At 60.3% G+C, this 15,999-nt stretch overlaps 1 protein-coding gene across 3 annotated transcripts in view; it reads right to left on the bottom strand.

The window, feature by feature from the left end:
* Positions 1 to 13,764, bottom strand: part of ZZEF1 (zinc finger ZZ-type and EF-hand domain containing 1) — a 58,930-nt gene extending 45,166 nt beyond the window's left edge. The window contains exons 1-17 of one of the 3 annotated variants that reach the window (XM_069083260.1): positions 13,588 to 13,764; positions 12,429 to 12,623; positions 11,646 to 11,817; positions 10,463 to 10,662; positions 9,761 to 9,971; positions 8,673 to 8,789; positions 7,649 to 7,827; positions 6,814 to 6,912; positions 4,829 to 4,920; positions 3,861 to 4,009; positions 2,772 to 2,883; positions 2,219 to 2,431; positions 2,003 to 2,103; positions 1,759 to 1,925; positions 1,301 to 1,434; positions 516 to 586; positions 47 to 161 (exon numbers count right to left, since the gene is read on the bottom strand). In XM_069083260.1, the coding sequence (XP_068939361.1) occupies positions 47 to 161; positions 516 to 586; positions 1,301 to 1,434; positions 1,759 to 1,925; positions 2,003 to 2,103; positions 2,219 to 2,431; positions 2,772 to 2,883; positions 3,861 to 4,009; positions 4,829 to 4,920; positions 6,814 to 6,912; positions 7,649 to 7,827; positions 8,673 to 8,789; positions 9,761 to 9,971; positions 10,463 to 10,662; positions 11,646 to 11,817; positions 12,429 to 12,623; positions 13,588 to 13,681 (2,421 nt within the window). In that variant the 5' untranslated portion in view covers positions 13,682 to 13,764. The remainder of the gene's footprint in view (positions 1 to 46; positions 162 to 515; positions 587 to 1,300; positions 1,435 to 1,758; positions 1,926 to 2,002; positions 2,104 to 2,218; positions 2,432 to 2,771; positions 2,884 to 3,860; positions 4,010 to 4,828; positions 4,921 to 6,813; positions 6,913 to 7,648; positions 7,828 to 8,672; positions 8,790 to 9,760; positions 9,972 to 10,462; positions 10,663 to 11,645; positions 11,818 to 12,428; positions 12,624 to 13,587) is intronic. The other 2 variants (XM_069083259.1, XM_069083258.1) reach the window with 2 other exon arrangements.
* Between the last annotated feature and the right edge of the window lie 2,235 nt (positions 13,765 to 15,999).

Genomic DNA, 15,999 nt, shown 5'->3' with positions numbered 1-15,999 from the left:
CACTCCTGATATACCAGACCACAAGGCAAGCCTGGAGAGAAGTTACCTCACGGGCAGCAGCCGCCTGCAGCGTGTCCATGACGACCAGCACCTCGCCTATGTCCAGCCCCTCAGGGCCTCCCTTCTCCGGGAGCAGCAGCAGGCCCCCAGGGTCGCGGCCACTGTAACAGGAAGGCCCCATGAGCAGGGCCTCTCCCGGCCACCCTCTAATCTCAGGGTCAGCAGGCAGGAACATCTCCCTGGAGCCCACACCCGGCAGCGAGCCAAGGGTGAGAGCGGCAGTGACTGGCCCCCAGACTTGACTCCTTTCACTCGGGGGTCACTGGCTGGGCCAGCGAGGCCTTGGGCCCTCCGGCCTGGTGAGTCAGAGACCAGAGGGGCTGCTGGCCCCTTGGAGCAAGCCTGAGAGAAGCATCCACGGGTCACAGGAGCCTCTCGGGAGAGGCTCCACTGTCCAGGGATGACTCATCTCCCCCAAAGTGGGTGTGGGGCCAGCCCACGGGGAGCACACACACCTGAAATATGTGCATAAGGCCCTGAAGGTGAGATGCACAGATGGCTTCTGGTCGGGCTCAGCGATGGTCTTCTAGAAAACAAGAAGGAGGGATGGCAAGGTGGCATAGTGAGTAAGAGCACCGGCCCTGGCGTCGGGAGACCCAGGAGCGGTTCCAGCCTGATACTCAGCACCCACACAAAAGAACTGGCCATGTAATCTTGAGCAAGTTACTTAATCCCAACTGCTTAAAAAAAAACAAAAAAGAAAGAAAACAAGGAGAACTTCCAGCAGGGGCCGTTCTAAGTGGCCACGCCAAGGAAGCGTCTCTGGCGGAGAGCTGGGCTCCAGCTCGGCCCCTCCCAATGGGAGACCCCAGTCCTAGGCCCCAAGGTCTAGAATACAGAGAGACGCCAAGTATCAGTCCAACCCCCCGTGGGGCGTGGGGTGACTCCAGGCAAACAGCTTTCTGTGGTGGGCCTGGGGGGCCATGACCTGAGCAGCTGCAGCCCCCGGTGTTTACCAGGCACCTGCAGCCACTCGGACAGAGTGACCGAAGGGAGAATGGACTGAGATGCCCTTGAAGGGAGGGAGGCCAGGCCAGGGAGCTGGTCCCGGGGAAGGCTCTGGGGCAGACACAAGAGCGACCCAATGGTATGACCAAAGAACCAAGCTAAGAAAGGGTAGGTTCCATTTCTTGAGCCTTTCCGGTTTGGTCACTAGCTCCGCCAAACCTCATCTGACACTCCTTCCCCAAAACCCACAGGCCCCAGCCAATGTGGTGACAAGAAGACCCAAGCCACTCACCATCAGGGCAAACAGATGATGGCGCCGGGCATGGCCATCAGGAAAGAAGATGGCAGCTCCCTGGAGAAGCGTGCTCCTGACCTCCATCTGGAGACTTTCCACAGGCCCAGAGGCATCACCCGCCTGGTCCACCACTGACAAAAACCAAGGGAAGGAGGGCTGTGACCAGCCACCAGCAAAAAGTGGCTGTGTCACTGTCCAGCCTACAGGGAGCCTGCCAGCCCAAGGACAATGCTGAGTGTGGGAGGCTCTAAGGCAGCAGCCCTTGGTCCTTGGAAAAGATCCGGCCCCTTTGAGGATGCCAGGAAAGAGCCCTGAAGCCTGGAGGCCTGGGAGAGGAAGCAATGTCTGTCCTCGACCCCAGGGCTCTGGGATGGCCCCTCTGGCTGCTCTGTCCAGGCCCCAAGAAGGATGGGAAGCAGCTCCTTGGGGGTCACAGACCCAGCCCCCACAGCTACCTTGGCACAGGTGCTCGTACAGCTCCGCAGGGGCAGCCCGCTGCATGGTGCAGCCACTCTGAGGGCCCACTGTGGGCTGGGGTGGGGGGTCCGCCGAGAGCTCGGACAAACAGCTCTGGAGAAGCCGCAGCAGCAGGGACCGTGCCAGCACACACTCTTCTCTCGGCCTGGAGAGAAGAGGAGCAGGTCAGGCGGGCCAGGCCCCAGCGCAGAGAGGGAGGCCAGAAGCGCACCGCCACCTCACCTGGCCTCCAGTTTACTGTAAAAGTCCCAGAAGAGCTGCAGGCTGAGGCCAGTCACGTCCAGCAGTGGTCTGTGCTTGAAGCCGCTTTCTCTCTGTCGTGCCTTGAGTTTGTTGAGGATGACAAAGGGGAGGTGGTTTCCACAGGTACCAGAATGGACCGCGGCCTTCCCAGAGAGGAAGTGAAGGACGCTGGCCTCCCCAGCCCCAGAGCCCTACCAGATCCTGGGCCAGCTGCTGGACAAACGAGAGCGTCTTCAGGAGTAGCGTCATGCCGCAGATGCGGTCGGCTGTGGGGTCACAGGCGGCACAGTCAGCACTCAGGCCAAGCTCCAGGCCGGCAGGCCGCAGGTAGCCATACATGCTCAGGCCTTGGACCCCCAGGCGCTCAGCCGAATCTTGTCGCGTACACAAGAACTTGACCATCAGATACTAGAACGAAGGCAGGAGGTGGTGTCACCAGCATGCGTGACCCAAACCCAGACTTTACAAAAGGTGGAAGGGAGGCTCAGAGAGACCCGGCTCTCACAGCGGGTGCAGGTCAGCCCACATGTCTCCGGGTCTGCCCGCCTGTGGGGTCCTTGGCTGAGTCCAGCCGTCTTCACACAGAGAAGGTTCTCATGTTCGCAGCCTCGGTCCTGAGACAGAGGCTCAGAAAGCATCTGTGACCAGAATGACCCACCCACCTATGGCTGGGAATGACCCAAGATGAGCCGGCCCTCACTATGGATCCCCTCCACTCTGCCCAGGCATGCGCACACACGAGCCCGACCTTGGCCACCCGGCACTGACGCATCTTCACGTCCACCTCATCCCAGTCGTCCTCGGCTTCAAACCAGCCGGCAGGCTCGTCCTCCCCGAGGTCTGCGAAGGAGCTGCCCACCCTGTGAAAGGTGCAGAAACCATCACTTTCCTAACCCCTGCTGGGGCTGGGGGTGTGTCTCTGGGCCAAAGGAGGACAAGGCAGTGAGGCCGGGCTGGCCCCTTCGCCTGCAGACCCTCTTCTGAGGGGTTGCTCAGGAATGAGGCCGAGTCACAAACCTGGACATGGAGAGAAACCCTTCCCATTTAAATAAGAACCAACTGGGCCCTCAGATAACTGGAAAGGTTTGAGATTCACATCAGGGAAGCACCAAGCTAGAAAGATCTTCCCAGTGCGCGGGGTGGATCAAGTCTCTATCTCCCCGTCGGTGGAGTGGCACAGGCTACACATTCGGTCCTGGGCCCCTCCCACTGCCGAGCATAACTAGGGTGCTGTGTGGGAGACTCTTTTCTCATCACCATCTGTATCCCAGTGATGGGATGCCACCCTTGGCATGCAGCCATGCACCCCGTCCCAGGACAGCTGGGAAAGGGTGGAAAGTACCTGCTTCAGCCCTGCCTCAAAAGAAGAAGAGGGGCTTTATCGGCTCAAAGCCCCATATCAGAAACAAAAGAGAAGGGAGCCGTGAAAGGGACAGCTTGTCACTCATGGGAAGCACTAACTCCAAACGACCCCTGAAGAAGGCAGTTCTGGATGAGCGGACACGAATGCCAACACAGGCTGCCCACCCGAACAAGGAGCCCTCAGAGCCCAGGTCCACCTCAGGACCATTTCAGGCCACTCTCAGCAGCTTCTCAGGGACGAGGAGGCCCAGATCAGACACAGCAGGGGTCCGGGGCACGAGGGATTCTTAAAAACCAAGTGTACCTCTCAAGCTGGGAGAGTGCGGCTGGAGAAGGGCCCCCCCTCCCACGCGGCCGAGCCTGAGCCCGAGCCTGCTGCAAGCCGGGGTCGCCAGCTCTCACACAGAGAAGGCGGCCTCTCCTGAAGAACAGCCTGGACTGATTAAAGCAGACTCAATGCCAACTGCTTCCTTACCTGCTTTTTAAGAACTGCCTGAACTCTGGCAACTTCCACGTGTCATATCTCTCGAACCTTCTGAAGTGCTCCTCGGCTTGGAACTTCTCAGAGGCAGAATCATAAGCAAACACCAGCCCACACTGGGCCCCGATGTCCCCGCGGCGCACCTGGGAAGGCACAAGGGGCCCGCTTTCCAAAAGCCCCAGAAGCAGTGAGAGAACAGGGACAGGATCCTCCTGCCCGCTGCCCTCAAGCAGGAGTGTCACACTGACACTCGTCAGGCCCAAGCTCCATGGCCAGCTGGGCCCTCTGCTAAGCCTGTCCTCAGGGCACTCACTATCTGCCAAGAAGGCCACGTCTGGAGGCTGCTAGGCCTGCTCTCCAGCCCTGCCGCAGGGTGACCCCTCTGCCTGCCTCGGGCGCCTTATCAGTCTGAAGTGGCCATGAGTGTGTCACAAATGCCACTACAAGGATGGCAGCAACCGTGTCTTGCACACGCACACAAGATGTGCCTGGAGAAGATCCCTGCCGTCCTGGGCAGAGAGAAGGCCCAGGAGGAAATGGCCGCAACCCAGACCCCCTCCCCTGCTGCCATTGCCACCACCTCCACAGAGGGTCCGGAGAGAAGGGCAAACTCACAGAAGAAACCTCAGCAGGCCACACCGCTGACAAAAAACAAGCCTTGGGTGGGACCTGAGACACGGAGGCCTCGGGACTGCTCCCGAGGCTGGAACACAGGAATGGGCTCATCTCCTACCCTGCACACACACAATGACCACTGGCCAAATCACACCAGAGGGATGCTGAGCCAACGCTCCTGGGAAAAGGGCGCAGGCCCATGCTCCTGAGAACCCCACCATGAGCACGCTCCAAGGCCGCCACCCAAAGGAGCCCTGGGCCTCAACAGGGGCCGTGGCAGCCGGCTCCTTTCTAAAATCCAATTCAAACGTGCCCCATGCACGTGAAGGCAAGAGCGGAGAAACTACCTTGATCCTCAGCTGTGTGACCTGGAAGGCCGCCTCCGTGCCTGTGGAGAAGATGATGCTCGCCCTGGTCTTGCCTGTCTCTGTGAGAAAACCTGACAAGAAAACACAACTGAGCTCATGACCCCGAGCCGGAAGCCACTGGGCAGCAGAGGCCGCATCCCCGCCACCACCCGTCCCCAGCCCTGCTCCCTGGGGCACAGCCCTCCCGAGCCCATCCCTCAGGCCCAGCAGGGATGTTTTAGATCCTTCTCTCCATGACGGGATGGATGCGCCCCCAGGCCCCAGCTGAACCTCCTCTCCTTGGGGCTCCTCCGGATCATACAGACTGACTGACAGACTGATGTCTACCTTAACCAACAAGTGGGGGGGCTGAGGTCAGAGGCAAGGGCTCAGCACGGAGCTGCAGGTGTTAGTCCAGGGCCGCCCAGGGCAACAGAGGCAAAGCCGCCTGACTGCTGAGTGACCCATCGGGACCTCAGACTCCTCTTTCAACTATAAATGGTGCTGGAGAGAGACCCTTTCCAAGGCTCCCATTTGGGGATGTAGCTCTTCTGAAGGTGACAAACTCCATGAAGAACAAAGCTGCTCCTAAAGACACTTAAATGATAAATCCTTGTACATCGACAGGCCAAAGGCCAGGAGATCTTCCGCCCTGGACAGAGAAAGTTTCTGAAAACTTGGTGTCAGTCACGGCTCCGCACAGCCCGTGACTCGCAGCCAGGCTTCAGTGGGGGGAGCAGAAAACCCCACGAATGCCTCGGACTGCTGCCTAGTCTGGGTGACGCGGCGGCCACAGCATCACGTGGAAACACCTGGAGTGTCTGTCCTCCCCTCTGGGTCCCCCAGAAGTGGCCGAGGATCAGGCTGCCGGGTCCTCCCCGCCCTCCAGAAGACACGGCACCAGGTCTCTGATGAACCCTGGTGCGCCACAGGCCCTTCTGATCCGGCTGATTCTCTTCCTTGTGGCCCCCGCGGTCGAGCATGTGGTTCTCTCAAAGACACATCTCTAAAGCAGACTCCAAACAAACGCCAAGAGCTTTGTCAGCTCTACAAACCGGATTCCAAGTAGCAGAAGCAGCATCAAAAAAGGAGGCCTGAGTTGTTTTTTTAACAAAACAAAGACACCACCTGCCCTTTGACTTTTGATAGAGTTTTTAAGAATTTTTTTGTCAATTAAGTTCCCAGACACACACAACTGCACACAGACGTATCTCCCAGCAATGCCTCGCTGATGTCAGGACTAGGACCTGAGGCCTGCGCCCTCAAAGGGTCAGCAACGCCGCTCCCATCACCCTAGGAGCACAGGCAGCGCGTGCTAGCGAGGCACGGGTTCTCCTCTGGAGGGAGGGCTCCAGCCGATGGCGGGACGCCGACCCTGTTGCACGCAGGGCTGTACTAGACGGATGCCCTCTGACCCTGCACCCTCCAGGCCTCAGCCCCTGTGCCAGGTGACACAAGACACGACTACCGAGAGAGGGAGGGGCTCAAGGCAGAACTTTCCAGAGCAAGGCCAGTAGGTCTCTGGACTCAACCTTAGTTTCCACTCAGGAGGACAAACTCTATCACGCGAAGGGCTTCGGCCACACAGGACGAACCAGACCCTCACCTCCTCAGACCCCTGTGTGACTCCAGGTTTGGCTCCAGGGGCCTCATCTCACTTGAGGGAGGGAACAAGGAGCGCTGGCCTAGCAGCTGCTGGGTATGTCAGGGTCGGGCCTCCATTTCTGGGGTGGATTGGCCTGGATGGCCTCCTGGACCCCGCAGATTCTTCAATTCAGTCACCTTGCAAAGGGTCAGGCCTTGCGGTGTGAGAGGCCTCAGAGGAGGGTGTAAATAAGGCAGCTAGCTCTCGGGGGACAGGATGGGGAGTCAAGGGCACCTCCTGACGGGACTCCCACCAGGACAGCTCCGGCTCCACCCGGCATCAGTCCCATGCGGTTTTCAGGGACTCTGACGGTGCCTGGCCACGTGCCTTCACTACTCACCATCTCCGGTCCACGGCTCAGCCAGAAGGTTTTCCGGCCCCGACCTCTCTTCCTTCCCTTTGACGTCGCATGCCTGAAGAGTCGGCTGCAGAATCCTGCCTGGCAAGCAGAGAGAATCCGGTCACATCCAGAGGCTACGTGGGTCAGCAGTGTGGTGTGCCTGGGACACAACCTGCCAACAACTGCAAACACACTTAAACTGAAGACAGTGACCACAGCCAGACCCACTCCTTCCCTTCCTCTGGCCCGTGGATGCCAGGGGTGGCACAGGCAGGAGAGGCCACCAGAAGGGGCTAGCATGGACAAGAAGTAGATGCCAGCAAACTCCAATTCAAGTGTGCGAACAAAGAGGGGCTGCTGAGGGGCCAGCCTCCGCCAGACAGAAGCCCCGGGGCCCCCTGCTCTAGGGGGGCAGCAACTGAGGCCTGGGCTTCACCATCACTCAGCAGCGCCAATATATCATTCATCCAGGCTCTGGGGAAGGAGGAGGCATTCCAGGACAATGGCTCATGACAGCCCCGTGTGGTCAGAGGAAAGGGGCAGTCCCCAAGGTGGACTCTGCCCCCAGTGTGACTTCAAGCCAGCTCACCTGCCCCCCCAGACAAGTGAAGTGGCTGGGCAAGGTCGGAGCTGGCAGACCAGCCCTGCCTACCCAGGCCAGCTTTGGGCTCAGAGGGTCTACCTGACTTTCACAGAAGGTCATAGAGGCCCCTGCCCATAGATCTGGCAATGCTGGGAAGACCACTCATCTCCTGGTACCTTCACAGAAGAGGGCCTATTTCTGAGAACATGGGCTCTCAGGGAAAGTCAGGGAACTCGCAGCCAGAATATTTACCATATTTATAAAGCAGATTCTGTCGAACAGTGACCATTGAAGCAATCAGGGCCGAGGCCTGGTAGAGGGTATCCAGGTGGTCAGTGATGGCACACAGAGAGCTGAGCACTTTGGCGATACTCCCTCTGGCCAGAGCAAAGGCCAACAGGGTCAACTCCACCTCAGGGTTAGCCAAGCAACTGTAAACCAAGAGTAACAGATCAGGGCTCCGTTCTTCTAGATGCTGACTGGGGAAAAGCAGGAGTGGTCACTCATGGCTCGGGACCAGGGAGAAAAAGGCAGAGATGGATGCCAAGGCCTGTGGTAAACCCTTGGCCCACTGGCAGGGAAACCCACAATCCCAGGGTGAATTCCTCACATCCACTGAGAGCTTTCACCAAAGACTGAATTCCACACTGACTGAAGCCCACAAAGGACCTCCCTGTGGAAGGAAGACTGCCTGCTCCCAGACCCCCTCCACCCTCCTAGGGATCTGATACAATGTGGACAACACTGGGGAAAGCTTGCCAGGGGCAGCAAGGCTGAGCTTCCTGCCGCCTCAGGAAGGCGGGAGGGTCCGCATGGAGAGCAGCAGGGCGGCCAGTGTTGCAGGGCAGGGGCTCTGATGAGAGACAGAAGGGAGGAGGGTGCCAGCTGCCCCATGGGCCACTTAACTGGAGAGCAAGGTGGTGGATATGGGAATCCACCCTCACACCCAGGCTGCTACCTGGTGTGCCTAAGGATCAGAAAGCAGCAAAGGCCACGAGGAGGCGGGGGGAAGCCCTGGGACAGCCCCTCCTCTCCCTGCATCTAGGAGCTGGCCCTGGGCAGCCCTTTCCACCCTGACACGGCTTCCTCACTTGGAGCAGGACGTGATACTGTGACGCACTGAGGATTTGCAGAAGCATCGGCCGAGACGGTGCCTCTCGCTGCCCCACTAACCACGAGGATGCCCGTGTTCTCTGGCAGCGTCATTTGGAAAAGGATGAGAAATTATCTCATTTGCCAGCTCTGGCTCCCCCACACCACCTGCGGGGGCACCCACCTGGTTATCCTCACCAGGAAGCCGTCCACCTCGCCCAGGACACTGGGAGACAGGAAGCTGGCCCCGTCAGTTGATGCTGGCGAGAGAGACAGCGGAGGCATGTGCTGCAGGGCTTTCCTAGACAGAGAAGCAAAGCCGGAGGGCTGTCGTGAGCGAGCCCCGGCCCTCCTCTGCTCATGAGATCGCTCTCTGATCTTAGAAAGACTCAGTGTGGCCACTGACCGCGCCAGATGGCTGAGGACGCTTCAGCCTAACGCATCTCAGTCCTCCTAATGGAAGGGGCTGTCCAAAGAATCCCAGAAGATCTTCTCTGCCCCACACCCACCCCGGCAGCTACCCAACTAATGACCCCAGACGGAAGGCACATCCCCATGGCGCACCTGCCCCGTTCCTTCAGCTGAGCCACAAAGGGCAAAGGCTCCTCTGGACTGGGCCCCGTTACCTGTATCCTTCCTAGCTGAGCACAACACCCCTGACGGGGCAGATGCCAACCTGTGGCTGGCCCATTACCCTGGAGGGGGTAAGGAACACCAGTGCCCTGGCCCCATCTCTGCAGGGTCAACCCTGAGCGCATGCCCACCTTCACGGGAGTTTCTAAGTTCACTGAAGTGTGCACCCCAAAAAGCTCAGGCCTGCCAGGCCACAGGGTGGCCCCACAATGGGCAGACAAGCCACAGCCACTCACTAGTAAAAGGGGCCAAAAGAAGTTTCTCAAGACACTGGGGTTCTTGGGGAAAGTGAAGTGGCAGAGGGGAGCGCAGAGGGCCGGCAGACTGCCCAGGGACTTGAAGACTCCAGGTGTGTGAAAGGGATTCCACATCAGTGAGAGCACAAGGCCCACGCATACGCCTCTCTCCCCCATCACTCTAAGACGTTCACATGCTGGGCTGGAGGGGACCTCAGGAGTCGCCACGCCTGAGCCCCCACAGGGTGGACACTTTACATTTGTCCTGAGTGACCAGGCTGCTGCCCTGCTGCTGGACAGGCCCCATCCCCTCCTACAGTGCGCCAAGTGGAGAGCGGCTTCCTGGCCCCTGACGCCGACCCCACTGTGGCCCTGAAAGGAGCTCGGCCCGGAGAGCACTTACTGAGTGTTCTGCAGAATCGTCTGAACGAACACCGGGCTCGTCTCCATAGAGGCCGTGACAAGGGACGTCAGCAGGGACCAGTACCAGATGGCAGAAGCGTCTGACACCGAGACCCCGCCTCTGCGCACTCTCTGGAAGCCCACGGCCCTGAGCCCATGGATCCTGGTATCACAACCATCACTGAGGCAGCGCTTCACATTGATCTGGACATCTGCCAAGGACAAGCGACACACGTGGGGTCAGCGCTCCACACCCACAGCTGGGGGGTGGGGGAGCTGGCACGGGCAGTGAGCGCCCCTCCATCACCCTCTCTGTAAAGGGGCCCTGGGACCCTGACCTCCCCAGACGTGATGGGACCCAGCTTGAGCCAAGAGAGGCACTTTCAGAGGCCACCACCGGCCTCCCATAAAGCCCCAGATAAGGGAGAACCATCTTCCCTGGACAGCACTCAGGCAGCTCAAGTGCAGCCACTGCTTGGGACCCAGAAGAGCCACCAGCGAGCTCTACGCCCCCTTGAGTTCATAGGAGAGCTCGCAGTGAGGCCGAGAGCTCCCTTCCTGGGAGTGGTCACGGAGGACCCCACACACGGGGCCGATGCGCTGAGCACGTCTCAGACCCATCACGCCTGAGAACTCAGCTCCCCAACTCGGCCGCTCCCTTCCGCACACGCAGGGGCCCCCAGTCCGGGGCTGGTGGACTCACACGGCTGACTGATGTTGGCGTTTTCCAACAGCGTCACGTAGCCAGTGACGTTACTGGGGATGTGAACGTCTCGGACCTCCTGGAGATTGCCAGCACTCCTCCCCACGGCCACCGTGACCTGCTGTGGCATGTAGCTCTGGTCACTCGCTGCCACAGCGATGGACAGGTGCCTGAGGACGATGTCTGGCTTCATCTTCAAGCTGCAGGGAGACACAGAGGAGGCGTGTGAGACCAGGCGCCTCCCGCCACGCCCATGGACAAAGTCACACCCTGCTCGCGTTCCTAGTGGGAGCCGATTTAACAGGAAGCAACACTGTTCCTGGGAATTAATACTGGCGCTTCACCCGCAATGTGTGGAGGTGTTGGTGGCATGCAGTGTGTGTCTGTGCACACGCGTGTGTGTGTATGGCTGTGGGGGAGGACACCACGTCCACCTCACACACCAAAAGCCCCTCCTCCGAGGCAGGGGCCGTGGGCCGCCCAGCACCTCCCCGGGGTCGTCCGCTGCATCGGATCCCTTCCCTGATGGACGCCAGACCCACGTTCTCAAACAACCCTTCTCTCCCAGAACCGACTGAACCTAGCCCAGCTGGTCTTCCTGATGGTCCCCCAGTAACCGTGTCAGCGCCCTGCCAAAGGGAGGTGGCCACCCTCAGGTGGCTTGGGCTGGCCCCTCTCTGGGGCTTCCTTTCTTTAACTGTAGAAGGAGGCGGAGGACAGAAGCTGGAATGAGGCACCAGGGAGAGGCCAGTCGGCCCAAAGCACGCCGACCAGGACCGCTCCAGCTTGGGGAGAGCCTCACGGGACAAGGTGACGCTCCGGGACCCTGGCTCTCCTCTCCAAAGGCCTACTAAGCGCATCAGACCCATCAGAGGTGGGCCGGGCGCTCCAGCTATAGCCCCCACAATACACTGGAGGAGCCCCATCCCCCCCAGCCAGAGCCGGCCATCAGAGGTGGGCAGAGGAGGATTCTCACAGGGGAATCGGCGACAAAGGTGGCATTCAAACGCGGGTCCTCAGGTTCCCAATGCCCCCCGAGGGGTGGCCTAGGTCTAAGGTCACCTCTGGGGTTCTTGGGAGAGGCTGAGGCTAGCAGCTCTGAAGGATGCGGCAGCCAAACTCACCCTCACTCCAGGGGGCTTCTCGCTGCCACACCCCAAGCCCGCCTCCATACAGCACTCACCGAATCCAGTGGGAGCGGGCACTGCCGTCAGACTGCCAGTAGGACGACGTCTCTCCGTTGGTCATCTTGTCAACGTCGGCAGAGTTGGACGATGCCTCGATGTACGCATAGCACTTGGCGATGGCCTTGAGCTCCTCTGACTGCTGGCTGCCGTTCAGCTCTCCTGGGCCCTCTGCGAAGGGAAGCGCGGCTCTGGCCATTGGGGCGGCCCCAGTCCCACTGCACTAGGCCTGCCTGTTCTGGGTCCCACGCCCTCCCGCAGGCACTGCAGCTCTCTCTCCCTCAGTTCAGCTTCCCCAAACCGAGAGGTGGCTAGGGGGCGCCCCAGTGCAGAATGCCGGGCCTGGGCTCAAGAAGACCCGCGACCTAACCCAGTCTCAGACAACGGGGAGCCACTCTGCGGGGAAAAATGGGGTTAAGAGCAGCACCTTCCCCCCCTAGCCCCGCCCATTCCTGCACCTCTGCTCAAGCCTTCACAGGATCCCCTCTCTGCTCACAGAGTCCCAGGCCTGTGGCCTCAAACGCCTCTCTGCCGAGCGTGTCACCTGTCACCATCCCAGAACAAGCCACCCCACCTGGGCCGGGCTTCAGAGAGCCGCACAAAGCTCTCAGGATTCTGCGGCTTCACCAGAGCATCACAACCCCCACGAACATGGTCAGCCGCCCTCGGCAGCATCGAGGGCCGCAGGAGCCGCGCACAGGCCCACAGGAGCCACGCACAGGCCCGCCAGCCCCTCTGCGCCAGCCTGTCCTTTCCTGCCAAGTCTCCTGCCAGGCCCTCACCCTTGTCCTTCTGCACCAGCTGCTCCAGAGACTCTCTCAGCACGGATGACCTCATGGCGCACACAGTGTGGCAGTGATCCAAGAGCGGGTACGGAAGCGCCAGGCTCGCTACTCGCTTCTGGTGAAGAAATCGCAAGATCATGGAAGAGTAGACCCCTAGGCTCTCCTTGGACTCAGAAAAGATGTCGATGAAGCCTGCAGACAACAAAGGGACAGTCCCCAAGGGGCTGGGGCTCTGGGCCTGCCCCCAGCCGCACTGAGAAGCCCATCTGACTTCAGATGCTGCCTGCCTCTGTGGCCCAGGACAGTCAGCAGCCTCTTTGCAGTCAGTTTTCTCACCCAGGAAATGGCCTCAATGGCCCCAGTGACCCACCCCTCCACCCCCAGGCTGCTATGAGAGAATCTGTGACGTTTCTGGGGATTTGCTTCACCTCAGTCGTGTCTGACTCTGTGACCCATGTGGGGTTTTCTTGGTAAAGACACTGGAGAGTTTGTCATTTCCTTCTGCAGCTCATTTTACAGGTAAGAAACTGAGGCAAACAAGGTGAAGTGACTTGCCCAGGGTCACCCAGCTAGGAAGTATCCGAGGCTGGATTTGAACTCAGGTCTTGCTAACTCCAGGCCCTCCACTGAACCACTCAGCTGCCCTAAGAACATGCAGAGAGCACTTTCTCTGCCTCCAAGTACTGGAGAAATGTCGTTGGAAATAAACCCAAGATTGGAACTTGAGAAGTTCCCTCAAGAAAGACCCTGGGAGAGAGACGCCTCGGCTGTCCACGAAGGAGGACAGGAAAGCCTCGGGCCCTGGGGCCAACACCCTCAGCATCCTGGCTCCCTTAAAGCACTATCCTTGGCCTGGATGGGGATGGGTCATCCCGGCCACAAGGACCCTGGCAACGCACGCGTCCAGAGGCCACATGGCGTATATGATCACAGCTACAGGAGGGCGGGGGAGCCCCGAGAGAAGGCCCCAAGCAGAAGGGGCCTCCGCGAGAGGCAGCATCCCCCACCCCGCCCCGGTCGCCTGGCTGGCGGCCCTGCAGGCAGAGGCAGGCGAGCCTCAAGCTCCAGCATGATACGGCACAGCCCAGGGGCTCATCCCTTCCAGAGCACGGGGAGGCAACATGTGGAGCCGGTCAGTCTCATCAGCCAGCCTCACCAGGGACCAGGGAGCAGGCCTGCAGCTTCCTGGTGACGTAGCTCAGCTCCCCGTGAAGGCTGGTGCCCCGGGAGCTCTTCAGCGTCTCCAGCATCTTCTCCACGTCCACTGTACTCTTCCACTCAATGTCAAAGTGGGCATAGATCTACGGAGCAGACAGAGAGAAGACCCAGCTGCGTGAGCAGGAAAACACACGCCCCCCTTCTGGACCAAGGGGGGCTGCATGCTGACACCTCCGCCCCCCTGAGGGCTGCTGACAGCAGCAGCAGGAAACAAGCATCTGACATGAGCCTGGGCTTGGGGGTAGGGGAAGGATAGGGAGAAAGAGGGAAAAGAAGGAGGGAGAGAGAGACAGAGAGAGAAAGAGGGGAGAGGAAGGAGGGAGAGATGGGGGAGAGAGAGGGAGGGACCCAGAGGAAGAAAGAAGGAAGAGAGGAAGGAGGGATAAAGAGATAGAGAGACAGAGGGGAGAAGAAGGAAGGAGAGAGAGGAAGGAGGGAGAGACAGAGAGGAAGAGGGGAGAGAGGAAGGAGGGAGAGAGAGACAGAGATAGGAAGAGGGGAAAGGAAGGAGGGAGAGAGAGAGACAGAGAGAGCAAGAGGGGAGAGGAAGGAGGGAGAGATGGGGAAGAGAGAGGGAGGGACCCAGAGGAAGAAAGAAGGAAGAGAGGAAGGAGGGATAAAGAGATAGAGAGAGACAGAGGGGAGAAGAAGGAAGGAGAGAGAGGAAGGAGGGAGAGACAGAGAGGAAGAGGGGAGAGAGGAAGGAGGGAGAGAGAGAGACAGAGATAGGAAGAGGGGAGAGAGGAAGGAGGGAGAGAGAGACAGAGAGAAAAAGAGAGGAGAGAGGAAGGAGGGAGAGAGACAGAGAGAGAAAGAGGGGAGAGAGGAAGGAGGGAGGGAGAATGAGATGAGGGTGCCTGACAGTCTGCAGACCCTTCCCAGGGGCTGGCAGACACTCATATAGCAAGTTCTCCCAACAACCCTGTGAAGTGGGTTGCATCTCACTGCACAGGCGAGGACACCGAGGCTGGCTCAGAAGTGAGTTGCTCAGGGTCACCAGCTCCTAAGCTGCTGAGGGCAGGATTAGAACTCAACACTTCTTGGCTTCTGCCCCCTCTGCACCCCTATCACCTGTCAAGGCCAAGCAGCCTCTCTTGTGACTTCATACCTGCTATCCAAGGCGTCAGGCTGGACCTCTCTCATCCTCCCTCTGCCTCGGGGTCCTGAGTCACCACCTTCCCTGCCCCTGCCTCCAGGACCACCCCCCCCCCATTCCCTTCCCCTCTGAGTCCATGAGCATAGGGCCCTCGTCACCGGCCTCTACTTCCCTGGCCCCCGTTCAAGGCTGAGCAGCGCAGCTCCCATTACTGAGCCTTTCTCAGACCCCAGCCTCCTGGAAACGCCCCTCTGCCCTCGTCACACAGACGGGGCCCCCTGCCCCAATCTCCTCCCCAGCAGGGCAGCCCTTTTTTAACATGGACCAAGGAGAAAAAGCAAGACCGTAGAAAGTACAGGTGCTGTCCCCAGGCCGCTGATGGGGGGCGGGAGAGGCTCTGAGCCCCGCCCTGGGCGCTCGGCCACCTTCCTGGATGTCTCAGACCCTGACCGCCGCAGAGGGCGCCTCTGCCCGTCTGCCGCGTCTGCACAGAACGCCCTTCCTCTCACACACGTGCAGCCCTCACAAACGTCACTGGCGTGGAGAGGACAGTCACACACCGGACAGTGCCATAAAGGAGACCCAGGCACGCGGCCGTAGGTGTCAGCGGACAGAACCAGCGCCCTCCCTGGGGTCCCCGCTGTGTGTCCAGCCCTGCGTCACTGAGCCGAGTGCCGGGGGGCCCTCCGTGTCGCCTGCTCCCCGGCCTTCTGGCCTCAAAGGCATCCCTCTCCCGTGGCCGAAGAGGCGGCCACGGGCTCTTCTCCAAAACCGCCTTCTGCCTCTGGCCTCCAGGCACCGGCTACTGGGGACCCTGCCCTGAGAAGCTCGACACCCAACTCAAGCCTCTCCGGACTAAATCTTGTGGGGACTGTGCGGCGAGTGGCAGCCAACCGTGGCCGGAGAGAGCCCGCGGGCCGGGAGCGCAGGGCCCCGGCGGAGGCTGCCCGAAGAGGGCCGCGCCGCACAGGGCGAACGCCCAGACCACACTGCCAGGGAGGGCTGGGCGCGGGATCCCAAGCCCACGGCTGTGCCCCCGCGCTGCCTATGTCAGCAAACGGGCTGAAAAACGACCGCAGAGCCCCCCACCAGGAGCGGCTGCGCACAGGGCCTCCCCAGAAACAAGCTCAGGACAGGACGACTCCACTGGCTGCCGGCAAAGCCGCCAAGAAAAACGCAGCGGGATTTCTGGGACGAGCGCGGACCGGGCCAGCGGGGAGCCAGGGTGCGAGGCAGCGCCCACCAGAGCCCCGG

The sequence above is a fragment of the Petaurus breviceps genome, unplaced genomic scaffold (assembly GCF_028583685.1).
Source record: "Petaurus breviceps papuanus isolate PSGF00001 unplaced genomic scaffold, PetGlider_PUasm1.0 173, whole genome shotgun sequence".
Classification (NCBI taxonomy): Eukaryota; Metazoa; Chordata; class Mammalia; order Diprotodontia; family Petauridae; genus Petaurus; species Petaurus breviceps.
This window is presented reverse-complemented; position numbering and strand designations above follow the sequence as displayed.